Source organism: Blennius ocellaris (assembly GCF_963422515.1).
Source record: "Blennius ocellaris genome assembly, chromosome: 1".
NCBI lineage: Eukaryota > Metazoa > Chordata > Actinopteri > Blenniiformes > Blenniidae > Blennius > Blennius ocellaris.
Window position 1 is genome coordinate 15,567,812 of NC_137650.1, and position 26,297 is coordinate 15,594,108.

At 44.2% G+C, this 26,297-nt stretch overlaps 4 protein-coding genes across 4 annotated transcripts; 2 read left to right on the forward strand and 2 right to left on the reverse strand.

The window, feature by feature from the left end:
- Positions 1-312: 312 nt before the first annotated feature.
- Positions 313-3,411, reverse strand: LOC308130283 (protein C19orf12 homolog). The gene is made up of 3 exons (XM_080496539.1): positions 3,316-3,411; positions 1,958-2,132; positions 313-1,076 (listed from the first exon to the last, which is right to left on the reverse strand). The coding sequence occupies exons 2-3, from the start codon at positions 2,115-2,117 to the stop codon at positions 811-813; spliced, it is 426 nt and encodes a 141-aa protein (XP_080352665.1). The 5' UTR covers positions 2,118-2,132; positions 3,316-3,411; the 3' UTR covers positions 313-810.
- Positions 3,412-4,375: 964 nt separating this feature from the next.
- On the forward strand, positions 4,376-8,931 carry LOC308134212 (tumor protein p53-inducible nuclear protein 2). Its single transcript, XM_080501858.1, has 4 exons — positions 4,376-4,477; positions 6,490-6,633; positions 6,789-6,954; positions 8,011-8,931. Exons 2-4 carry the CDS (start codon positions 6,510-6,512, stop codon positions 8,237-8,239), a joined length of 519 nt encoding a protein of 172 aa, XP_080357984.1. The 5' UTR covers positions 4,376-4,477; positions 6,490-6,509; the 3' UTR covers positions 8,240-8,931.
- Positions 8,932-9,514: 583 nt separating this feature from the next.
- Positions 9,515-15,468, reverse strand: LOC308148982 (uncharacterized protein F13E9.13, mitochondrial; the record flags this gene model as incomplete). The annotated part of the gene is made up of 6 exons (XM_080520584.1): positions 9,515-9,705; positions 13,315-13,442; positions 13,761-13,911; positions 14,421-14,601; positions 14,678-14,760; positions 15,396-15,468. The coding sequence occupies 6 exons, from the start codon at positions 15,466-15,468 to the stop codon at positions 9,515-9,517; spliced, it is 807 nt and encodes a 268-aa protein (XP_080376710.1).
- Positions 15,469-17,656: 2,188 nt separating this feature from the next.
- Positions 17,657-26,115, forward strand: ccne1 (cyclin E1; the record flags this gene model as incomplete). The annotated part of the gene is made up of 11 exons (XM_080520597.1): positions 17,657-17,670; positions 17,856-17,943; positions 19,336-19,392; positions 19,778-19,941; positions 20,618-20,753; positions 22,041-22,187; positions 22,612-22,707; positions 23,204-23,338; positions 23,915-24,026; positions 24,122-24,279; positions 25,927-26,115. 11 exons carry the CDS (start codon positions 17,657-17,659, stop codon positions 26,113-26,115), a joined length of 1,296 nt encoding a protein of 431 aa, XP_080376723.1.
- Between the last annotated feature and the right edge of the window lie 182 nt (positions 26,116-26,297).

Here is a 26,297-nt window from a genome sequence, read left to right on the forward strand (position 1 = left end):
TTGTCCTCCAAAACCAGGATTGGTTATTTGACACCTGGATTTTGCGTGTTTTGCAAACTACCTGGAGACAAACTGATCATAATAACTAGGTTGAAGCTAAAATTTTAACATTATTATGAAGGATTGCAGCATAATAACTAATGTTCCATATCCTTATTCTACTTAATGTCATTTTAACATTTACTCAGTTTATAACAATTAAAAAAGGGCTTCAAACAAATTGAAACATTTTCTTTGTTTTTATGACAAAAAGTTTAAAGAAAGAATCAAAAGTCTCAAGTTTGATCCTGAATTTTATTTTGATAAAAACACAAAAACAAACTAAAGAAATTGATGAATATACACAAAGTAAATCCATAAGGAAAAAAATTTAAATATCACCAAGATATTTTTACCACTTTCAATTCAGACTTTTTAAATCAGACTTCCTGGAAATAAACGTTATCCTGAGATTAAAAATAGCAAGAAGCTGATTAGTCTGAATTCACATTTCAATTACAGGTTGAGGATGAGAACACATTTATTCATCTTTATTTTCTCTTCCTAATAGAACAACATGCACAGTGGTTCGGAGCTGAATTGATCAAATGAGTGCTGCAATCAGATCTGACACACATTGAGGCGCTTTTAGAGATCAATTACTGAATTGGAAGAAAAATCTCAGTCTGGTATCAAAACTTTCTGGGAGAAACTTTCATGTAATTATTTAAGAAACAGGCTAATAATAAATACAACAACAGTTTCTAATCCAAGATAAACTGCTGCATTTCAAAGTTTAAAAAAACCTCAAGTGTCCGTTCCAGAGCAGCTTCACTCCGAATACTTGACCTCCGCCCGCAGCTCTTTGGTGACGTAGTTGAGAAGAGCGGCGGTGACCTGCTGCTGTAACGAGCTGCTGCCCATCACGATGGCGATGAGCTGGGCGGCGTCCGTCCAGTCCAGGTTCCCCAGCACCGCCATCACGTCGTTGCACAGCTTCTTCTGCTGCTGCGGCGGCAGCTCCAGCAGGATCTGAGGGAGCGGCCGGAACTTTCCGCTGGCCCACCAGCTGGCCAACACGCTGCCCATCACGCCACCTGCTCAACGAGACACCGTCTGAGCACACGGCGAAGCCAGATTTCATCCCAACTCAGGGATCCAATCACCCTTCAGGCTTTTCTACAAAGTATATTTTAATCGTATCTAATCAGTCAAAACGCATCATTTTTGTATTTTGTTTAGAAAAATGTTGAAACGTTGTAAATGGGGGCCTAAAAGAGTCTTAAACTCGATTATTTAGCTCTTAAAAGTGATGCCCGACATGTTGGATACCAGCCGTTAAGATACGAGAAGACTTCACCTCTATGCTGATGACCTGCAGATATACTTACCCATAAGACCCAATGAAAGCACTGCTCTTACAAGGATAATAGATTGGTCAGCTTCTTTTAGACATCCCTAGGTCGAGATATAAACAGTGGGGCGACTGCTCTTTTGCTGTTGCTGCTCCCAGACTGTGGAACAAACTGCCCCCCGACATTCGCACCACTACTGATCTCGGGCTTTTTAAATTAAAGCTGAAAACCCATTTTTTTAGGTTGGCTTTTAACTCTGTCTAGGGCAGTGTATTTATTCTGTATGCTTTGTTTTTATGAATTTCTGGAAGTCTTCCAACAACCTGCAGCACTGTTGCACCTCTCACAGTCAGCACCTGTGTTTTATGTATTGTTTTTATGTATTGTTCTTGTATTTGTTCCTTAATGCATAGTTTTTATAGCTTTGTTGTAAAGCACTTTAGGTACCACTGGGTTATTGTAAAGGGCTATACAAATAAAATTTGATTGATTGATTGATTGATTGATTTACTGGTCCCACGTAGGGAAATTAGACCCATTTCTTCATGCCACTTCTGGGTTTGGTCTCGTGTACGACCTCCTCAGACTCAGGAGTCACGACAGGCGACAATCTTCTTACTCACCCACAGCGATTCCCGGAGGTCCGGCTAACATCCCCCCTACGAAGGCGGCGCTCCCGGCCATGGCGGCTCCTTGAGCAGCCTTCTTCACCGCCACCTTGATCTGCTCCTGAGCCGAGATCTCGCAGCACAGACGCATGATGTCGTCCACCCGTGGAGCCATCGCTGCGCTCGTGCACTGAGGAGACACCGACATGGACTCTCAACACAAAACACACGTTCACATCCAATAGAAAGACACATATTGTGGTTGTGTTGAACGGCTCGGACGACAGGTAAACCCGTCAGTGCTGCAGAGCCCAGTGAAGCAGATCTCGCCTCAACAAACAACGAAGTAATCACGTGGATGAATACTGACTTCATTTATGAGCCTAAATCCAACAGTCCAACATGATGTCAACAACATTTTTTTTTTCGGTTTTGGCCTCAAAAGTAGACAAATGGGACTCAGTCCCTACTCCTCTTCCTCGCATTTTTACTGTGTATCAAACTGAACTATCATCCCATTATAGATATGAGAGATGCATAAATCCAGCTGCGGTTCAAACCTCACATAGGTTTTCAGTTTGTGGTGTTTTTCCATAAAGTTGTATATTTTCCGAGATATCTGTTGATGGTCTATTAGGAACCAAAAAAACAAACAAATAACATGTGCCTCTCTCTTCCACTTCCTGTGACCTTTGCCCTTTCCTACCTACTCATCCACTCGTCAGATTACCTCTTGCTATTGCGTCATGTTAATTTTTCCTTTCTAAAACACTGCAATTTCCAGGAAATACATTCTTCTGTGTTACATCACAGAAGAAATACAGTAAAAGGGCTCACTAATGTTTACGGTTGATCATTTTCTGAGGCCATATGTTAGGATGAATTGGAACCAGAAAAAAATGTTGAAGAAACAGATGGAAAAGAGTGTGTATGTCAGGTCACTAATCCAAAACTGGATAAACTGGATAAAGCTGTGTGGAAGAGGAGCAGAGGTAGAATTCCTCAATTCATTCCGATCAGAGTCTCTTCAGATATTCAACCATGACCAGGAAAACAAAAACAGAAAGAAACAAGTCGTATTTTCTTGTCTGAAGACTTTCTCTTTCACTCCTGGAACAGCAGAAAAAAAAACTTTAGCTATTGTTCCTCTGGCTGTTTCAAAGAAATCGCCCATTTAAACGGAGATACATTTTTAAAACATTATGTGTGTACAGTGTGAGGAGGAGTTTGTTTACTCTCGGTCATCTGGGGGCGAAAAAGAAACCAGTTTCTATCACTGAAACATGACGACCTGACAGACTATTACACAAAAAAACCAAACCGTCCCGGTTCATTCTGTAAAAACAAAGTGAAATCAGAGTGATATTTCTTACCTTTACACCTGTTTTAAGTGTGGAAACTGAAGAAAGGCTGCTCGCTCCGCCGAACACATTTACACCAACTTCTCTTCTTCCTCGTCTTCCTCTGAGTGCAGCAGAAACAAGTTCCGGCTGCACAGCGACACCACCAGGCTACAGGCTGTATTGACATACTGTTTTCTGTGCGGTATAATATAATGATATATGGTATTGTTTCTTTGCTTATTAGTTACAGGTCGAGGAAAGGAAATTAGTGTGTGTGTGTGTGTGTGTGTGTGTGCGTGTGTGTGTGTGTGTGTGTGTGTGTGTGTGTGTGTGTGTGTGTGTGTGTGTGTGTTTACGGCAACGGTTCCTCTGAAATGTGATCCTGCCCAGACAGACACTGAGAGTCTGCCTCGGAAAATATCTAGACGGGATCGGATTTTTTTTTCTTCAAGAGGTGAAGATGTGAGGTTGTTGTTTTGTTGAACTGGCGGTGGGAATTTTCCTTCTTACGTTCTTCATTGATTTATTCATCAATAATATGAGGACATAAAAGACGACGCAATGTTACACTAAACTGTGGCCAGAATACACAAGATATGTACAAGTCTACAGCTGTTCCAGTGCACTTAGTTACAGGAAACCTTTTTGTAAAGTTCAAACAAATATTTAAATGCACAGTTAATATTATTCCAAGATTTGTAAAAGTCAAACACAATGCAAATTTGAATCGATGTACAATTATATTAAGCTTATCAATTACATTAACTCCTAAACTTCTTTTGCGGTCAACTTGATCCCCTCTTTTCTGGACTCTGATAACAGTAATAAAACTTCCTTGTTTGTTATTGTCATGTGAAACTCTGCGAACTCGTAAAATGGGAGCGTCCATTGGGGAATTTCCCAGTTCCCAGCTGCTGTTTACAGCGTCTTGTTGCCCGGTCCAATATGGCGGACTCTGACGTACTTCGACGTACGGACGCAATGCAGCTGCAGCCGCAGCCAATGGCGTTGTGTTCCTATTTGTTGACATGCGACGCAGGGTTGACCACGCCCTTTATAGGCGGGGTTTGATGACGCGTCGGGGAGGTGCCTGGGGGAGCAGATAAACAAGCTGAAGATCAAAACAATAACGGAGGAGAGAAGAAAACAAGGGATCCCGTTTGTGCGACTAAAACGACGATTTTCTGAGTCGGTGAGTCAAAATCCGTCTGTTCAACAACTTGTTCAACAACTGACGGTGCTCGAGCTTCAACACCCGTGGATTTCTTCTGTCTTTGTTTTTTTTCCACAAACTGTACAGAGGCTTTGTGTTTGAACTGAGAGAAGTCAACTCTCTCTCTCTCTCTCTCTCTCTCTCTCTCTCTCTCTCTCTCTCTCTCTCTCTCTCTCTCTCTCTCTCTCTCTCTTTCTTTGTGATATATGGTTTTAAAAAAGCAGTCTTAAGAAATGTGTCACAGCTGAGCTGAACAGTGGATGATGAGCAATAAGAAAACAGCTGACGTTATGTCATAACAGGTCTTACTGTGTGTGTGTGTGGCGCGCGCGTATGTTTACAGCAAACCGGTGCGACGACAAAATTAGATCTGAAGCCAAGAAGGCATCCAGACCAGCATCTGTTTTTTTCTCTATATAACACTGTCGCGATTCAAGTATTTGAATAAAAAAACGAATTGCTTTTGGAGTTTTTTCATTGGTCACTATAACACAAACCTGTAAGTAACTTTCGGGAAGCAACCTTTGCCCCCTCAGTTCATCATGTCTTCATAATCTGCATCAAGATGATTAATTATTGGGTTTGGGAATGATTCTCTTAGCTGAAGTTACATCAGTAACTAAGTTCCCCCTGTTCTATACATTTTTCCAACTAATAACAATGAGAAAATCAGCAACAAAACAAGCAAACTGTTTTCATGTTGGACAGAAGTAACAAGCTCGTGAAAACTGCAATTTACTGTAAATACTCATTTGTAAACCCTTGATCAGTTTCTTCACTACCAGATGTCATGGTGGTTCACAACGTATTCCCCACATGACCACAAAATAAGCATGAATGTGCCTGAACATGTCTCAACAGAACATCAGAAATATTAACCATGAGCACTATTCATGTTTTTGTTTTTGAATCATTTGAAGATTTGATGACAGGCGGTACTGAGGGTGAAACAGCATCATCTGTTGGCCAATAGCAGAATTGCATATAGAATATTTGAAAACTATTTTATCAAACCCAGAGGGGAAATACTTTAAAAATCATAATTGTTTATAATCTGTGCCTCCTCCATTTCTCTGTTTATCATAAACAAATCTTTCTCTTCAGGTAGGACTCGTTATTAATAATATTCATTAATTAATATAAATGTTGATTTGCGAGAATCGACAAGGAGAAGGAGAAGGAGATAAGAACAAAACGATGATATTAAAATAGGTTCAGTCTAACTTTTGAGGGTGAAAAAGTAAGAATATATTCATAAAATATGTGCAGTTCTTTTTCTTTTGACCTATTCCTCTTTTGTATTTCTCATCATTCATTCACTCCCTCATTTATTTGAACATGGTTTTGACTAAACTTTAGCTCCTGATGTGTCCTGTTATTTTAGTGATTGTTAATTAGACCCTGTGTAAATTTCTCACACAATTATTGTCACACTGACAAATTCTGAGATCAGACAAATTAGAAATGGATTTTAAACTGTATTCTCTATATAGATAGCATGTAATGTTGATTTTGGCAAAAAAAAAAAAAAAATGCCACATATGTGAAACCCTCAGGACTTTCACAACTGAAATATGGTCCATGACTGTGTGTTTATGCAATTCTTATGCAACAGTCGGCCTGTCCTAGTTTTTTGGCTTCACTGTAATGTTATTTTGAAAAACCAGGGATCTTCAACGAGGGGATCTGGTTCAAGATTATAATAATCTGGACTGAGAATCATCTTTCAGTTGAGTGTAATCTCAGAGTCTGGTTTCATTCCGTTCCCCGACGTGTTTTAAAAATGACTCCACATTACAGAAACAACAGTTCAGGTTTCTGTGCTGATGTAATGGACGCAGGATCACATGCCAACATGCCGGCCTGAAGTGCTGAGTGACAACAGACAGCGACGCGCTGATCGTCTACTGACACAGAGGGGTGGCTCAAGGTGATTTCAGCTTTCGTGCACTCTTGTCGCTAACATATATTATCCTGTCGTTCATTTCCAGATCGGAACAAATTCTTTAAGATGATCGGAAAGATTCTCTCCCATCTGCTCGGGAACGCAGACGAGGAGTTTGAGGCAGCGGAGGACTCGTACGACAACCTGCTGGAGTTTGAGGAGGGTGGATGGGTGATCGTCCACCTCCCAGGTGAGAGAGAGAGAGAGAGAGAGAGAGAGAGAGAGAGAGAGAGAGAGAGAGAGAGAGAGAGAGAGAGAGTTATAGATTTCCTTCAGTTTGTAGGGAGGAGTGACTGGCGGTCAAAGTGATTGCTGGTGAACTGATGTGTCCGGTCTCCGTTTCAGAGGACGGACCTCTGTCGGCTCCCGACGCGGATCCTCTGGAGAACCTGCTGATTGAACATCCCAGCATGTCCGTGTACCAGATGAGATGCAGGATGGGCGGAGCGGAGAAGGAGGAGCTCTCCTCCGAGGAAGAGGAAGAGGAAGAGGAAGAAGAGGACACTTCAAGGTAACTTTCTCCCTTCGCAGGAACCCGTTGCCTGTGTTTCCTCACTGAAACACGTAAAACAGCTTTAAATATGAACCAATGACGACACAGAGGCACTATAAAGGAAGGAAGCAGCAGGGACGTGAAAGCAAAAGTTGAAAGTCGACAGTGATAACAGTCATTGTGCAACTAAAAGATTGTTCCCGTGTGCCAGGTCAAGTGTGTGAAGTGAAACAAACTTACACTATTATCTGCCGTCACATCAGGGTTCATCCTTCTCTCATGATGGATGATTCACAAGTAGATAATAAAGTTGCTGCTGTTTAGTCTGTACTAGGAGAACAGATATTATAACGAGAGGCAGTCACTCATTCAAAGAGTTCATACATCCACGTGGCTGCACTGCTTCATATCTGCAAAATCTGCTTTGAACTGATCACTGTTGCCTCTCGATACCAAAAGCACCGCCAACACATCTGACCGCACGTCGCTTTTAGGAGCAACAAGCCCACTGATACACTCATGCGGACGTTTACACTGAAGCAGTGTGGGCGACAGAAGCCATGAGCTCGGCTTCGATCACACTCAGACGTTAAAGATCACGTACAAACGAACTGTGTTTGGAAAGCTCGGGGTGAAGGAGTCAGAGCTCACACAAGCCGCCATTCACTCTTTAATGGTAAATATAGCACTAAACTGAGTCGAGCTTCTCGGTATGTCTTCACTCTTTCTCTCGTTTCTCACGTTGCAGAGACGGTGCGAAGTGCTCATTTTTTTATTTTCATGTTATTATAGTGTTAGACACAGTTTGTGACGTCGAAAATAATGGGAAGGTGAGGCTGTTTGGACTGGGATGGAGGTGCAGAAGTAATAAAAGCGACAACAACTGCACTGATAAAAGGATGAATGGTGGCGATAAACTTAATGCTTTTGTGAAAGTTGCATCAGTTCCAAGCCGTATAAAGAAATGTGCCATCAACTCGTGTTTTTGATCTAAAACTACCGGAAGTCCAGCATTTCACCAAGCGTGTCGGTTCTCTAACGTCTCCTCTGCGGCGTGTGTTTTTGCGTCTGCAGGCCCGCGGCCGTCCGGCGCCACGTGTCCTGGCGTCTCGCCGCTTGGGGGATCCCCCTGCCGTGTAACGTCCAGCTGCTGGCCGTGCAGCGGTCCAGGACCCAGGCCGAGCGCAGGAAGCTGAGCCGCGGCGTCCTCCACAGGCAGAACCTGGCCAAGACACGAGTGTCTCCGGGAGAGAAGCGCTACGGCCACTTCAAGCAGCCCAGCCCCCGTTTCTACAACTACTGAGCGGTGCCGTGCCTTCGCCCCGAACGTCTCAGGTTTTAATGCCTTTTAACTCACCTCACACGATTTTATTGTGCCAGTCCATCGAGGAAAAACCACTGCTGGCCACCAGGGACACGCTCGCCCCCCCCCCCCCCCCCCCCGTCAGCCAGACAGCAAACGTGTTCATATTGTAAACTATCGGGTGAAAGTGGCTGACGACTTTTCATTTGTGTGGATTGATAAAGCTCTGATTAGAAGTAGGACTCAACGACAAAGTGGCGCCGGAACTTTGTGAAAGTTGTTTTCAAAAGTGTCTTTTACTGTGCACGCGGTGTGAAACTGTGGCTTGACCTGTGAAGATTGAATCCGGAGGATGTCCGATCGGGGGGGACACGTGGTGGTCTGATAACCACATTGGCTTTGCTTTACACGCTCTTCTGCCATGTGAACTTCAAATGAACCTCACGAAGCCCAACAGTGTTCAAACATACAGATACTGTGTACGTTTCCTATAAATGTGTTGCCTTTATGTCGGCCCGCTTAAAGAAGAGTTACTTTTGTACTTCAAAGCATGTTTTGTTGTTTTTTTTTTCTTTGGGAGGGGCCGGGGTGCAGAAAATGTTGTTTTATATATATATATATATATAAGTTGGTTCTTCTATTTGTAAAATGTACAAAAAAAATGAGAATAAAGAATTTTTTTTTTTAAAGATGGTGGTTGCAGGTGTTTAATTTGTACAAACAGTAACTGTCAATAATGTAACAAGAATTCTGTGACTAATGCATAAGCAGAAGATTGTAACATTAATAAGATGCTTTCATGAAATTAGCCGGAAGAGAAAGGCGGTTTCAGAAATACAAAAAAAGAAAGAAAAAGAATCATATTCTGGTAAGAAGCACACTTGACATCTGCTGAACACGAAAAACTGCAATACTGATTTCAAATTCATGCAACTTCCAATTTATATCACATAAGAAGGCCAGTACATAGTTGCTGAGGAAAAATTGGATCACACGGAGCTCTTTAATATTCATGCTGCCCCTGGAAGCAAAAGAACGTTTCCTTAACAAATACTGGACTTGATGATCTGTGAAAACCTTGGCAGTCTTATAGAAGCAGAAAAAACTCACTATGATCCTCAACCCACAATGAGAAACGAAAGAGAAAATATAGACCACAACATTGTCATTTTCATTGAGCTGGATTGGAGCCTCTCCAGTTTTGTCTCATGTTTCACACCCCGCCTCAGTAAAACCCCGTCAAAGATAGCTGAATGACATGTTCCGTCTCCCGTCTCAGTCCCGGAGGCTGTGGATCTTGTCCATGAACCTCTTCACTCGGTCTGGGTCCAGGGCGTTGGCCCAGTGACCGCCCAGCTTGAAGTGAGAGCCCACGATTATTCCATGTGCGTCCAGGTAATTCTCCATGTTGTCCAGCGTCACTCCGGAGCCGATCAGCACCGGGACGTTCACCGACAGGGAAACCTCTGCAAAAGATACAGAAGATTTTGTTCGACTATTTTTCCTGTCCGCGTGTCGACGTGTCCTTGAGCAAGGCACTGGATCCCAAATGAGCATGTGAATGGATGGATGTGATTAACAGCGTTTAAGCCAGGGGTGTCAAACTCATTTTAGTTGAGGGGCCACATCCAACCTATTCTGACCTCTGGAGGGCCGAACGAGTCAAACATAACATATTAAACTTCAGATATGGACAAATGGCAAAGTCTTTCCTTCTTTTGATTCTTTTGTAACTGCAAGAATTTGCCAGTCTATCCTGAAATATACATATTAATATTAATTATTATATTTGCAAAAAAAAAAACCTCAGTCACCTGTATCTGGATATCGTATTCGGGATTAAAACAATTTGCCATCATCTGGAAATTGTTTTGAGTTTACGTGTCTAAAGTATCACTTCACATAAGTTAGACTCATTGTTTATTGTGAAAGGTGTTGCGTTATGTGACCTCCCCAGATGCATTAATGTTGAGGGTCAAATTCTGACCAAGGGTAGTTTTGAATGTCATTTTTGCCAATCTAGTGTTTTTACATCAGCCTCTGTCAGTTTTCATTTTTATGCTTCACACTTCAAACATCACATGGTGGGCCGGATTAGACCGTCTGGTGGGCCGGTTCTGGCCCCCGGGCCGCATGTTTGACACCCCTGGTTTAAGCACTTTAAAGACATGCTGAAGTGGTGGAAAAGTGCTGTTTAAGTGAAATACGTTTACTTTGAAACCCATTTGCACTGCCTCTGAAATCCTGGCACACTTTTCACGTCTGAATCCTTTAAATACAACGTCTTGTGTTCTTATCCTGAAAAATAAATCTTCTAATCATATATATTTGCATTTATTGGTGAAAAATGCAATTGTGGACTCGTAATTCAGTGCTTCTGTGCAGCACATTGTAAACAGCTCTTGTCTCACTGCAGCTGGTGATCATAAATGTCCTTCAGAGCGTCGGTGGCAGAGCTCAGTTAAGTTAACGCTGTGCCGACCTCCTGCACGACCTCCGGTGTCCTCCTGTATAAACAACAGAGTGCCCGTGAGCGTGAGCGTGTCATTGCATGAAACACACACCCTGTCACACGCTCTGCATCGACGACGCAAATGACTGTGATGTAGCCGTCACAACAATGAGAGCGTCAGTGTGAAGCTGAAAACCCTCCTTGCCCTGAAACAGTTGCTTGCTACGCAGCAGCTGCCCCATCACTCCAAATACAAAGCAGGATTAGGGGAGTGATGCAGGGTCCTATTTTCACTGTGTGAAGCCCACAGCCAGATTGAGAGGTCACTGGAGTGCGTTCAATTCGACTCCAGATATCTCACTGGCTCGGGATCGTCTGTGTAAAGTGGTGGGATGGAGGATGATGAAAATGTTTCTCTGCTGACAAGCTCAGCTGTGTTCCAGTGTCTTCGTTCACTTGCAGTGATTAAATACAACTGGCATTGCGTGAATAAAAGCACTGAAAAAATAAATCTGGGGAGAAGTAAATCTGACTTAATTCAATCTGTGATTGTGTGGCGGCCGTTAGGACTCAGGCCTCTCACCCAGCAGGATGATGGGAAAAGGGGCGTGGTTTTAGCGCTCCCGCGCCTGGGCTGTTGCCGTACTGTTTAATCGAGTTTTGGCGGTTGCTAAATAAAGACGAGTTCATACCTTCAGCTCTGACTCATCCTTCGTCTTGCCACAATAGCAATAAGTCACACACTCTTATATAAATGATTTCAGTACTGCAAGCTAGTTTTTTTAATTCATCCACACAACAATAAAAAAAAAAATATCTTGTTATTTTTACCAGAAACATAATGAGATGGGATTTTGCCTTGTATAAGTGAAAAATAAACTACAAACAGTCCATCAAGCACACTGATCTAATGAAATAACAAAGTTATGAAAGAGGTTGTCTTTTATATTTACATATGTCTTGTATAATGTATTTATCAGAAAGTGAAGAGCTCATTGAAACTTCACTTAATCCTTAGATTGGGGGAAAATCTGGGTTTTCATCTCAGTCGTCCTGATGTTATTTCCACTAAGCGGTTGACTGACAGCAGTCGACATGAAAAAACATCTTACCCAGGAGTGGCTCCATTTTTTTTTAACCTTTTCACTTGTAATAAAAACAGTGAGCTTAAATGTCAAGACACCGGCTCCACACTTACATGGCATTACAGGCCCTGCAGCGATCGTCATCCTGAAAATGTGCTTACGCCTGTCATTAGTACGCAGACTGTAGGACTGCTTTTCCCACTGGTTGTGATACTAAATAATATTAAAGCTTCATTTAAAATATTCATAATAGTCACCAAAACCCGTGCGGAACTCATAGGAAACACCCACAGTTGAATGAACCGAAACAAAAAGTCATATTTTCCAGCTCAGGATTCATCAACTCAGAGTTCAGAGTTAGTAAGTAAGAGGTGAAATGTGGAATGTTCCATCTGTTCCACCATGCCCTCATTACAGAGGATCATCACACTCATTCCCCCAGTGAATTGCATGCTTGTAATGTTACTGATTCTAATTTTGATGCTTTATATCTGCGAGGGAGGAATTTCCGCACATAATATGACTCATTTTTTCTTTGTTAATGTTTGTAAAAATACATTTACAAAATCCCAAAAGTGGTTTTAGGTCCCATTTACAAACATTTTCAAGTGAAAATATTAAACATTGGTTGTGTCTTGGGGCCCGTTTACACCACAATGGTGCTCGGAGCCACTGAAAACCCAACTTTTAGAAAACACACCAACTCCATCTCTGTGTGTGTGTGTGTGTGTGTGTGTGTGTGTGTGTGTGTGTGTGTGTGTGTGTGTGTGTGTGTGAGTGTCCTGGACTCTTTACTGTATATGGTGTGTGTGAAGGAGCTGCAGTACTAAGTGTCATATCAGAGATAAATGCCTCACTGACCATTAGAGAACCTTAAATCCTGCTGTCAAGAAGCCCTGAACATTATTCAGTTCAGCTGCTCCACAAATGAACTGTGCTGAATGGAAACTAATCCACCAGCAAATAAACAATAATTGGGTTACAGATTATTTTAGCTTCAAACACTGTGAATAAATCCAGTCTAATTTAGACCAGCAGTCAAACATTTCACTTCAGTGGCCTCATATAATCTAATTAGATCTTCAGTGGTCTCCACCATTAACCCTTTAAAACAGGGGCGTCAAACTCATTTTAGGTCAGATATTTCATCTTGAGTGGGCCGGTAATATAATGCCAACAAAAAAAAAGCCTTTAAATTTAAACTTTAAAGGCAGGATTTTTTTTTTCCAAGAAGACTCAGACTTCAGAAGCATCTTTGCTCGTCATGCACATTGGGGAAAAAAACCAACTAACTTTAATGTTTCATTTTTGCGTCACATGTTGGCTGCTACCTCCTATCAGAGTTCTCTGACTCACTGGTTTAAAAAGCATGTTCATTAATTTATTAGTAGCTGCTATTGTCTTTGTTTGTGTTCCTCTAACTTCTCTGAGTCCTTAAGTTTGGATACAAGCACCTGCTGAAGCAGCGCAAACCAGCAGTCTGCATAAAGCCTGGTGCGTGCGTGCGTGTGTGTGTACGTGTGTGTATGTGTGTATACTTCTGAGCTCCTGCGGGTCGGCCTGCGCTCCGGTGGCCGTTCCTGTGATGATGAGTCCGTCTGAGAGGAAGAACTCCGCAGCGTGGGCCGTCTCTTCAATGCTCACATCTGATGTCAGGGCGTGGGAACTGCAATGCAGAAAATACACATCATCCACCTTCTACACCGCTGTGTCCTGTTCAGGGTCGCAGGACTCAAATTCCAGCCAACTTAATAAATGTTGCAATGAAGTAAAGTGGGACCCGATCGATCTTTTTTCTTGAATTTGACTTAAATGTCTCCAGACTGGAGTTGAGGGGAGGTCAAAGCTGTACACATGTTGAGGACTATATTATATTGGGTTTCGGGCTGGTATGTATAAATAGCTATGACTGTAATCAGGAACATATGACATATATGATACACCTCCCATCATGTGTCAGTGGCTCATCGGGCGATCGTGTCACCTGTGCTTCTTCTTGATGTCGGTGAAGATCTGCACGTGGTCGGCTCCGATACGTCTGCGGTATCTGAGCAAGTCACCGGCGCAGGCGTCCAGCAGTCCCTCGTCGGCCACGTGGGAGAACACGAAGCCCTCGGCCCGGATGAAATCCACGCCTGCAATAGTAAGATCGACACTGCGTCGTTGTGTCTGAATCTCTGCTTTTAAGTAGAGGAACGGTTGGACTAACGGACACTGTCGAAGTAATGCGAAAGAAAGCATGCAGTTCAGAGGTAAATCGGTGAAACAAACAGAGCCGGGGTGTGATGTGGGGTGAGAGCAGAGGCGTTTTCAAGGATTTAGCACAAATTTTGTTCTGTAAAATTAATGTAAAGGACGTCAACGAGTTAAAAAAGTGTCCGTTTGACGCACGCACTCATCCCACAGATGCATGTTCGTCACGTATCACTCAGAAACATTATCAAAAACTGAGATAACCACTATGACACAAATGTCCTTATATTTGGTGACGATGAAGACAATAACTGTAAGCTTCATTCACATATACTCTCTACACTGGCACAGTCATGAACAGGTGAGTTGTCGTTTTTCACCCAGTGCTTGCTGGGAAAGGTTCCCCAGTACTGCGACTCTGAACAGAGCAGATATATATAAAAGGATGAACCTGAAGCCAAAGCCACGGCCAGTGCCTGCTGGTTAGCAGAAGACAGTATCTGTACTCCGGTCGGCAGCAGCGGACAGACGCTCCTCACGGCCGTGCACACTGCAGTCATACCGGCACACACCTCCGGACCCACGTCAAACACGTACGGGATGTCATGCATGTTTTCAACGATCACGCCGTCCTGGAAGAAGAGTTTACATGTCGTTTTAATCTCTCCACGTGACATGCGGAGCCGAAACCAAAGTGGATTCACTTACAACTCCAGCATCGCGGTAGATCTCTGCCTCCCGACAAGCTTCTTCAGTGATCTGGGACATTTTCAAAGTGCTGAGTGGAGTTCCTGACGAAGGCAAGGCGGATACAGCATGAGGCACAACAAACACCCATGAATGATCTGGACCATTTATTGCACTGGAGGATTTATTTTTTTTGTCGGCAGGGCCGCTGTCTTTCACTTTGTACCGTCTCTACAATCGACAACATGTTGACTCGGAGTGACGCTGACAAACTAATCCATGTATTTGTTACATCTGGAGTAGACTATTGTAACTCCCTATTATCAGGGTGAATCAATAACTTCTTCTGAAGTTTTAACTGATTCAAAATGCGACAGCAAGAGTCCTGACAGGATCCAGCAGGAGAGACCCCTTCGCTCCAATATGAGCGCCTCTTCATTGGATTCCTGTTAAATCCATGATAGAATTTAAAATACTTCATAGCTTAACCTATGAAGCGCTTAACAATCTGTCCTATCATATTGTCTCCTTCTGACTCAAAAACGCATAATGTGCAAACATGTGCGTAAGGGCAAAAAAGTCCTCTGTGCAAATATTAATAGTGAAAGACTGACAGACTAACTGAACAAGACTGATTGCGTTTCTGTTCAACAAAGGTTCTGGCTTCCTTTATTGTAGGCAGTAGCATTGACCTGCAGTGCATTGAAACACTGCAAGAGTCAGTGTGAGCTTACTTTACCTGGTAAAGCTTTAACGTGAATCATTCCAATGATGACAGATTTCAGGCGTCCGAAGAGGTTTAGAAACTTCATTCTGCCGTGTGTGTGTGCGTGCGTGCGTGCGTGTGTGTGTGTGTGTGTGTGTGCAAAGAGAAGAAGGCCAAGATTTCCAAGATCAGATCACATGACTGACCAAAGGTCACTTCCGTTAACCCTCTTGGTGCCCCGAGCTTCAATCTGAACACAGATGACACGGTTGAACCGTCCGGCAAATCAAAAATGACTTTGGAAGTCAAAACTTTAAACTTATATCTTTTGAAAGCAACAGAATCAACTTGAAAATATAATATATGAGTCACTTTTGATCTTTGAACGTTGTTGGTGACTTGGAGTTTGTGGTCCACAGGTTTAAAGCTCAATGTGAACTGGTGCTTAATCCCCAGGATTAACCATGAATTAATCAATCTTCATTTACTGTACTTATAAAACACTTTTAGTCAAGAAAAAAAGTGATATATTAACCTTGAGGGTATATTACTTGAAATACACTTGGATGGAGTGTTTTCAGTGTGTATTTATTTGTTTATTCATTCATTTATTTGTTAGTAAGCAACCGAATAAACAAACAAACAAACAAACAAATAAATAAATAAATAAATAAATAAATAAATAAATAAATAAATAAATAAATAAACCGATGCTTCTTTCTGTGTTTACCCTGTGATGGACTGGTGACCTGTCCAGGTATATGCTACCTCGCCCATAGTAAACTGGGATTGGCTCAAGTATGTTGTAGCTCTAAACAGAATTAAACAGTATAGAAGATGCACAGATGGATAAACAGTGCAGTTTTTAATTTACTCTATCTTTTACTCCAATCTTAATCACTTTCCCCCCTTAATTTCCTCATAAAACATTGAATTTCCTTTGTGTCTGCATGGCGTTTTATAAATAAATTTGGCTTGCCTTGCCTAAATTGAGTTGGGATAGTTTCAACAACAGCTTGGGCTGTCAACTTTCACCCAGATCTGGCAACCCTGCCTTAAATCGAGGGATTAAATTAGGTTTGGCAACCTGTGCTGGAGTTGAGGAAGCGGCACGCGCAAGGAAAACCTGCAGATTTTGACACAGTTTCGTCTAATTCAACTGAAAAACGTATGACAGTCACTGGAAATGACGCGGGGTGTATAAAAAGTGAGACATTGACTCATATCGCAGTACTTTGGCGGAGTTTCGCGCTGTTTTCGGAGCGCACTCCGGCTTTGTTTACATCTGACGGAGCGGCCACGCGGTGCCGGAGCACTTCCGGTCTTGAGGCTCCGCCTCCGCAGCTGTCACTCACTGACCCGCTTCTTCCAGTTTGCCGGCAAAACTTTAAACTGTTTCCCTCCTCCGGAGCGCAGCCCGGTCCCGCCGCAGCGCTCTTCTGCCTCCCCTCTCACCTTCTCCCGCTCGATGCCGCGACCCCAGCACCGGTTTAAGAGCCACAACAAGCCGGGAAGTCGCGGTTTAAGCGCCAAATTGGAAGCGCTCCTCCCCGACGCTTGATGCCACGGCTCATCTGTTGCTGTACGAGGCGCCAGCTCGGAGGAACTAGCCGGGCCTACACACACTCACACACACCATCTACCTACAGGACGAGGCTCCACACACACACACACAAACACACTGACTTCTACTCTCCAGAAAGTCGAGAGGAGTAAACTTCAAGGGCCCGAACTTGAGGTGAGCGCTTTTCAATTTGTCACCTTTACACGAAGCTAGTTCGAGCTACTGCTGTGGTTCACTGCTAACCGAGCTGCAAGAAACTCCCTGCCAGCCATCCACACTTTATATAAAATGTATACTAACACTTTAGTGTGTCACAAGTGGTCGTTTATGTTGTGATTGCGGTAGAAATGAGATATAAACGGCGCCCGGTGTTGCGCGCGGCCATTATGTGGACAGACAGCTGCTCCGCGATGTGGAGGGAAAATAATCGGGTAACTCTCACAAATGGGCCAAATAGCGACACTGAGAGAAAAGTGCATCGTCTGAGGTTTGCGTCGCGTCAGTTTCACGACTCGTCCCGTGTGTTTTACTACTTTTATCCGTGTTGTAACATTGCGTCCTGAGCCAATTTCCCCGCGCCAGCAGGCTTTGTTAGTGGAGGGAGAGGGTGGGGGTGGGGGAGTGGATGGACGTGTCTCTAACCCCCCCACCCCCCCGCGAAGGCTCTGAATTAAAACATTTGTCCTCCACAGGTTTGCTCTGACCGTGTCACCCCGGCCCTCAGGCTATAATGCGAGGAAAACGGTGAGTTTGATCGAGTTGAACGTCGGCATCAGTCCGCAAGCGCGCATGGCGGCGGTGGCGCGCGCGCGGAGGAGGAGGAAGAGTGGACTGGATGTAGCCGTCCTGCTAACTTGGGACTGCTGGTTGTCTCTCTCTCTCTCTCTGTCTCTCTCTCTCTCTCTCTCTCTCCCCCTGTCTGCTTCCAGGGAAGACACACAACCGAAGCCCGACGCTCCCGAGACGCCCTGCGAGACCGCAGCTCGACCGAGGAAGAGGAAGGCAGATGTCGCCATTGTGAGTCCCTGAAAGGCTCCAACTCGGAGCTGAGCTGAGGTTGCTCCCAATAAACGCACAATTCAGCCCCCCCCCCTTGCTCTCAGCTGCTGGCTCAAAGTGTCCTGATAGATACTTCATTGAGCTGCCAGCTTCCTTTAAAGGGCCCACATGACACAAAGTTGACTTGCTTATACGTTTTCTGACAGTAACATGTGAAACCACTGAAGTGAAGAAAGTCTGTCCTCTCCCTCACTTACTCTGATTTTTAGTCAATGTGGGCGAAGCAGACATTTTCCCTTTGTGATGTCATGTGGGGGAAACCACCCTCCCCTCGAGCTCTGCCTTACTGATGTACTGTCCAATATGAAAAACCAAAACCTTTGGCAGGAGCTAGCGTTAGCTACTTGGTAGTAAATGCCGCAACACACACGACCAAACTAAGTAACATATCCAGACACACTATTCTTAACTCACCGTCTTCAGGAACCCTCTTCTCCTTCCAGGTCTGATTCTGGTTGAAACTGGTTGAATGACAGTGTTTATACGAGTTGTGGCGAATAATTCTCAGTGAACATTGGCTCATTTTGCCGGTGTTTCGGTTCAACTGGTGTCCCTATTAAATGGTGACCGACTTCTTTAGCGCCCATGGTTGCTGCTAGTGACGACATATATTATAGTAAGACTCAGATGGTACAATGCTTGAAAATGTGCTTGTAAATCCTGTTATACGATGTTCATCAGGGCAGCGGTGGATTTCTGTCGGGGTTTTAACATCAGTTATTGGTAGCAACAAGGCATGCTAAATGGTCACCAGGTAACAGAAACCAGTTAATCTGAAACACAGGAAAGCTCTTCTCCTCGAGATGAGCCTGGAGTAGGTGTGGACAGACGGACACAGAAACGGCCTGTTCTCGCTACAATCATTCGAGGGACTTTTAGACTGAAATTCACGATCGGGGTTGATTTTGAGAAATACACTTTGAATACAATGTTGTTGGACCTTGGACTCCTATGTGACATTGTTGAAAAATTGCATAATATGGGACCTTTTAAGAATGCACTCACCACGTCAGATGAAGTATTCTCCTGAAACTAAACTTGACACACATGTATTGACAAATCCAGATTAAATACTATGCGATGCCACAACATTCACTTGCATTGTCAATTTAGACACAAAGAAGACATTAAATCTCGCACTGGTATGTAATATAAGAAATAAAGTTAAATATTTTGTATTAATAGTATAAAAAATGCAATGAAACAACTGTGAATGTGTTTGTATTCAGCCTGAAAGTGTTTTGTTTTTCTATTAGTTTGGACAATTGTTTAATTTGAAATGAGACACAGAGTCTTGGTCACTTTCTGCTGTGCTTGACGCTCACGCCGGACATTTTCTCTTGGACTCAGTATTTACAAGATCCCGACGAGGAGGTGGCAGAGATGACGAAGAAGAAGCAACGCGAGGTGGGTTTGAGGATCTGCTGCTCAGACATCGTGACCCTCTTTATTGGCTGCTGCTGGAACTTGGAAACATTCGGGGGGGGGGGTGGCCGACGAAACTGGAGCTGTACGATAGACATTCAGAACTTTTGATTATGCTGAGCATTGTGATGCATAGCGACACTTAAGTAGATATTATACCTTGAGATTTATTCTTCTAAATAACGCTAGATTTGATTTCTAATCTATTCATTTGAAAAAAAAACCCAAGTTAATCACTGTTTTTATGGATTGATTGCGATCAAATGCACATTTGTGGAAACGGGCTCTCGAAGTGACCTGCAACGTCTTGTTCCACTGGAGACTGGTCGTCTGCTGGGGTACCTCATTCTCTGCTTTCCCGGTACAGGGCTGGAGTCCCGACTCCGGTTGCACCAGTCCTCACCGGTGGCTCCCCACCCCAGATCAGGAGGACGACCAAGCGGTTCCCGTGATCAGCGGCAGCTTCCCCCACTACGGCTTCAACAACATCTTCACCACCCCGGTGCGCTGCGCCCCGCTGCCCGTCCTCTGGTGAGTTCGGGGTCGCTTCAGCGTGTCGACGTCCGACTTTAAGCGGTGAAGGTTGGCCCAATGTTTAACTTTTACTGTAGTTTATTGACGGACCGGAGTCAGGTGCGCTTTTCTTTGAGACATTTAGAAGGGAAAAGGTTTGGGAAGTGGCATGAGAAAGTTGCAGCTCCGCCGTTGTGACTGTGTCAGAATGAGGACGTGAGGAAGAATGCCGTTCATCCCTCCAGCAGAATTCCTCAGACTGTATGACAAGAAGCACGGTGGAGAGTAATAGCTGAACTTTTCCGGCGTGCCTCAACTTAAAATCGTCACACCTGCAGTTGAGTGCTGCAGGTTTGGGCGACGCAACCATGTGTCGACATTTAAGCTCAGTTCTAACTGGAGCTCAATTTTATTATTCCTTCAATTAATAGACGGAGCCGCAAAATAAATACTAAAACTGAACAAACAATGTTTTATGCTTTTGGAAGGTTGAGTTCCAATGTTCTTTTTCCCCCCCCCCAGTATGTTTATTGTTTCCTTCACATTCAGTTATGTTTTGTTTTTTTGTTTTTTTGTGCAACATATTAAAGAAATATCTTGCGTGTCATTGTCATTTGCAGAAAATCCACTGTTCACACAATTTGCACCAGAAGCAAAACGGAGGCTTTAATCCTCTTGCGTCTCCTTGTTTCAGTTGGGCGAGTAAGGATGTGGTGTGGAACAACATGCTGGAGAAGGACAAGACTTACACCAGGGACGTCCACATGATGGACAAACATCCTTACCTGAAGCCCAAGATGAGGGCAATCCTGCTGGACTGGCTCATGGAGGTGGGCGCTGCTCGAAAAAAAAATCATAGTGGACTTCAGAAAAAGGTCTTTGAACATCAGGCTGCACCTGATGTTGGTGTTGATGCAGCAGCCGTATAGGCTACGTGCAGCCCTGTAGTGGAAAGGCTCCCGAGCTTCCCAGGAACCTCCGTCGAGTAAAAACATCAGACCGACGTCGAAACATGCGCGGCAGGTTTACCTGAGGAGAGACCAGAAGTTATTTTCACGGTCGGGTCTGCTGCAGAAACGCGTCTCCCTGTCTCGCTGACATAATTACACATTTGAAGCCGCGGGAGCCGTTTCCACCTTGAGGGTTTGTTCACACTTGTCGCACGAACTGGGCTGTCGGCTGTGTGAACCCTGCCACATGCCGAAGTGAATTGAGGCCCCATTCATCCGACAACCTTCCAAGTGAAAATGCATCATTTTTGCCTTTTTTTTTCTTTTGTTTGAAACGGTGCTTTCAAAATATGTGTTTTCAGTGCCTCCGACCACCGCTGTCGTGTAAACGGACGCCCAATGCGTTATAAAATGTTTCCGTTTTGACTTGAAAGTGTCGTGTAAGCAAGGCCCGAGTTTCAGCTCAGCACGGGCCAGGATTGATCTAAAAACATTGGTGTCAGAGATATGATAGATTCCCCCCCCCCCCCCCCCCCCCCCGCTACATTAATACGAACTAGAAAACCACACCAGAATAGTGTTGGTTGTTTGTTTTGTTTTTTTTACTGCTCCTGTGAGGTTTATTCTGCAACCCAACATTGAATATTTCTATTAATCGTCATAGTAACTATAATAAAGCTTTGTTCAGAGCATTCACACACTGCATATCATGAAGTGCAAAGCTCTTCTCCTCAATATGGCAGAGTGTCACATTGAGGTCAGGTCAGAACCAAACCAAGACATGTTTTTTTTACCCAGAGTTTAGAAGATGTTTTAAAAAAAAAAAGAAGTTAAAACTGCAGACAATCCTCCATGGTCCCTTTTGAAAGATTACATCCTGTTTGCTCTGCCGACATCTCTTCGGTTTGTTCCTTCTGCACCGTGACTTCAGTGGAACGGTGGCAACGTTCACGCTTCCTGAAATAAACCACATTAATGCATCAACAGTACCAGGTTTTCATTTTAATCGGTGTGAACAGACTGATTTAGATCTTGACTTTCTGCAATGGTGACACCAGTTTGAGTGAATGGAATTAATTAATCACAATATCTGCATTTCAACCTGAGGAGTCTCGAAGGTCATCTTAAAGCCGCATCTGTTTCCGTCTTGTGTTTGCGTCCCCTCAGGTGAGCGAGGTGTACAAGCTGCACCGGGAGACGTACCACCTGGCTCAGGACTACTTCGATCGCTTCATGGCCACACAGGTGAACGTCTTCAAGTCCACGCTGCAGCTCATCGGCATCACCTGCTTGTTCGTCGCAGCCAAAGTGGAGGTGAGAAGCTTTTTACGCATCACCTCCATGAAATGTGTCAAAACTCAACATTGTGTGGATAAAACACAGGTTTTGACAAAGCCTTCAATCTATTTTTAAAGAAAATACTCGGCACGCAGCAGAAGGAGGCACTGGTACTCCAAAATAAAAGCCCGATGCATTTCAATTGAAACGTATAAATGGGGCCTAAATCAAAAGTGTAAGTGTCCCTCAAGGGGGGGGGGGGCAACTCTGACTTATAGTGTCATGTTTGTCACCCAAAATGACTCGGATCAACACATATCATGCAAATACAGTAAAAGTGGCACTTCTATAATCCGCAGTGGGGATCAGGACCAGTTTGGACACATTGTTCACGTTGAAAAGTTTTTTTTTTTTTTGTCACGTGTTGTTAAAGTCCTCCTCCGATTTCTGCTTCTTCAAGGAGATGTATCCCCCAAAGGTCCACCAGTTCGCCTACGTGACAGATGAAGCGTGCACGGAGGACGAGCTCCTCAGTATGGAGATCATTATAATGAAGGTAAAACACACACACACAAGCTGGTTTACACCTCTACACACACCAGTAGAGGTGCATGCTCAGATTTGACTAATCAACACTTTATTTTCACAAAATACGTCAACAGTAAATCCTATGAGATCACAGTGAGAGTAAATATGATTAATAATGAGATAAAACTCATGATTTACCCTGAGTAACATGTAGGTTGCAGAAATGAAAGTTTTATCTTAAGACTTTTGGAAATGATCCAGCAAATGGTCTCTGGGAAAGGAAAAAAAAAAAATCACAAAAAATAAACAAACGCCATTCAAAGCTTAATAGAATTTCTACAAAAATCAGAAAAAAAAGTGCATGGGATTTTGTTGAGAAGGTGAGAAGGTACCAGTCGGCAGCGAGAGGCAAAATGTCATCAGAAATGTTCCACTTGCCTTATTTGTTTCATAATGTTGAAGTCCCGAAGCTGCATTACCTGTTACCGACAGTTGTTGATGTGAACTTCTGATTTCCGTTCCAGGAGTTAAACTGGAGTCTCAGTCCGCAGACTCCCATCTCCTGGCTCAGTGTTTACATGCAGGTGGCTTACCTGAAGGAGACCGAGGAGCTCCTCATCCCCGGATACCCTCAAGCGACCTTCACGCAGATCGCACAGGTAAATTAATCCAAAATGTACATTGAATCAAAGTCGGATTTAAAAAAAAGAAAGAAAAAAGAGTGGCTTCTTCTTTTTTTTTTTTTACCTTAAGTGTGAACTTCCTGTCTGGCTCGATCCGTGTGCATGTTGACACGACTCCCCTTAAGAAGAGACTTTATGAATTCAGCCTCACGTTAAATTGGTTATTTGTTGTTTCCGGAGAAGGAGGCCAACTCTTCTTCTCTCCTATTCTAAATGTGTCTTTATTTGTTACAGTTTACATCGGGGGGGGGGAGGAGTCAAACACATTTTAGTTCAGTGGCCACTGGCAGCCCAATTTCAGCTGAAGCGGGCTGGTAAAATAGCGCCATAATAACCTTTTAAATTTAAACTTTCAAGTTTGTTTTTTGTAGCTCAGAATATACGAGATGAAAATATCTATTTTGACACCCTTGATTTTTTTTTTTGTTTTCTTTGTTTGTCTTGACATTAACTGCTGATTTCTCTTTCTGTTGACTGTCTGTGTTATCTGAAGTTATCACACACAGCAGTTTTGGGTTCGATTGCTCAGAGTTTCCTGTGTTTTCCTCCCAGTTGTTGGATCTGTGTCTGCTGGACATGCGCTGCCTGGAGTTCTCCAACGGCGTGCTCGCTGCCTCGGCCCTGTTTCACTTCTCCTCTCTGGAGCTGGTGGAGAACGTCTCGGGTAGGACGACGCAGGAGAAGTTTCTCCCACTGTGCTTCTCGCCGTGCTGCCGACTCACACCTCTCTTTTTTTTTTCTCCCCCCCCCCCTTTGCAGCACTGAAGCGAGCGGAGGTGGAGGAGTGTGTGCGGTGGATGGAGCCCTTCGCCGTGGCTCTGCGGGAGGTCGGCACGTCGCCCATGAAAGTGTTTCCGGGAATCGCTGCCGACGACATGCACAACATCCAGACTCACGCTCCCTACATGGCTTGGCTGGTGAGAGACCGGACGCAACAGTTCGGGCATGAACGTCCACCCGGGGGGGGTTAATTCTCTACATTCAGCCAGGCGTACGTCAGAAATCCCAAAAACTGTAAATTGGAACATCCTGATCAGAATCCAAAGTCACTCGGTGCAAACTGATCGTAGTGAGGTTTTTCACATTTTGAGCTTTGTCGCGACAATATTTCAACCTGTGAAGAAGCAGTATTGGGTTGGACGCTAAGGTTGCTGATGGAACGTAGTGAGAATCGCATGATGTCATTCGTCGGCAGCAGGTGGAGGAGAGACGGACTGGAAATTATGTTCTGACGAAATATCAAGAGGAGAAAAATAGTTAATTCAACACCAGTGACTTAATCAGCGAGACATTTAGGCCCAATCCCAATTCTAGTTTGTACCACTCCACCTACCCCTTAGCCCTCCGCCTCCAAAACGAGGGCAAAGGCAAAGGGATAAAAGTTTCAGCCCTTAGATTTGGGACCCTTCTCAGCCCCGCCCCTCTCGCTCCGTCTCACAGTTTTGACGTCATAATACGGCGCCGTTATATCAGCAGAGCTGAGCCACGGATGTTTGTTGATTTTCCAGCAGGAGCGTCGTCCTGCCGTCCCAAATTCAACGTGTTGCAGCAGCTTGGCTGCTTTGTTTCGTTTTCCGCCTTTCCCACATCAAGGTGAAGAAATAGACAGAGACATGGTTACTTCAGTTTTTGTGCTGTATTTGGACTTCAGAAATATTTCCTCATTCACCATGGGAAAGCGGAGGAGCTTCCTTGTTTGCTCGGGGGTCCCTGTTTTCAAAACACCCATATTAGAAGACTTTGGAACTATACAGTGTAATAATAAAATGTTATAAACACGGTCTCTATGGAACAAATACACACAGAAGCTACATACAGCAGCGCTACTGCCGTTCTTACTAGTATAAAACACAACAGGTTTATATAACTTTAGAAGCGTATATATGTGAAATGCGAGCCCTTCGGCGCCATGTCCTCATACCCCTCTGTTTAAAGTGTGCATCTGTAAATGCTCCGTTTTGAGGGGTGAATAGCCCTTCCCCTCACCCCTCCGCCTCTGCACAGTAGTGAAATGGGACACCCCTCAGACTCTCGTGAACGTACATTTCAAAGGGGTAGGGGTAAGATGAAGGGCTAAGGGGGAGAATTGAGACGCAGCCTTAGACCAGCAGAGTTCTCCTGATGCTGCTCAGTAGTTCTCCGATAACACATTGACGATGCTACACGCTGAACGTGAGTAAAGTCTGACTGGTACTCATTAACGAGAGTCGGAGCTTCACCTGGCCTTTGCACATCATTTGCATAACAATATAACTTTATTACATTTATTAAATACTTGTATTAGCAAGTAGCTGAGGGTTAGCATTGGCACTCGTCTTTTAACGGTGGTAACGGTGCATCGACATATTTATTCTAACGTGACCGCAGAGATCTCACGACTTTTCCAAATCCGAAAATCCATGGAGCTGCAGGGAGGGAACGGTTTTGACCGACGGTTTCTTGTCTAGGAAGACAACCATGTTTAGGCCGAGTGTTTTGACACATTTCTGTCATTGATAATGTGGTTTTGTCCTTCGAGGTCACTGACCGGTGTCTTAACATGTCCTCCCCCACCTCCCGTGCAGGACAAGGCGTACTCGTACCAGAACGTGGAGCTGCAGGATCGCTGCGTGATGCCCTCGGGCGTCTTGACTCCGCCTCTGAGCAGCGAGAAGTGCGAGGAGGCGCCGCCGCCGCCGGACGATGCCGCCGCCGCCGTGAAGCTCCGGCCGAGGATGCACAGTCCCTCCAGGGAGCGACACCTCCCGCAGTAGCCAAACACTGAAAACCCAGACGGGAGATGATCGGTAGATTTTCTTTCAAGCCGTAAACTGGAAAGGGGGGGGGGGGGGGGGGGAAACAAAAAACGACGTAACTTTGGAGTCAGATCCCGACGAAGTGACGCTGGGATCTCCTCGCCGTCTCTGCGCACGCTGACTTTTGGGGTGAATTTGAG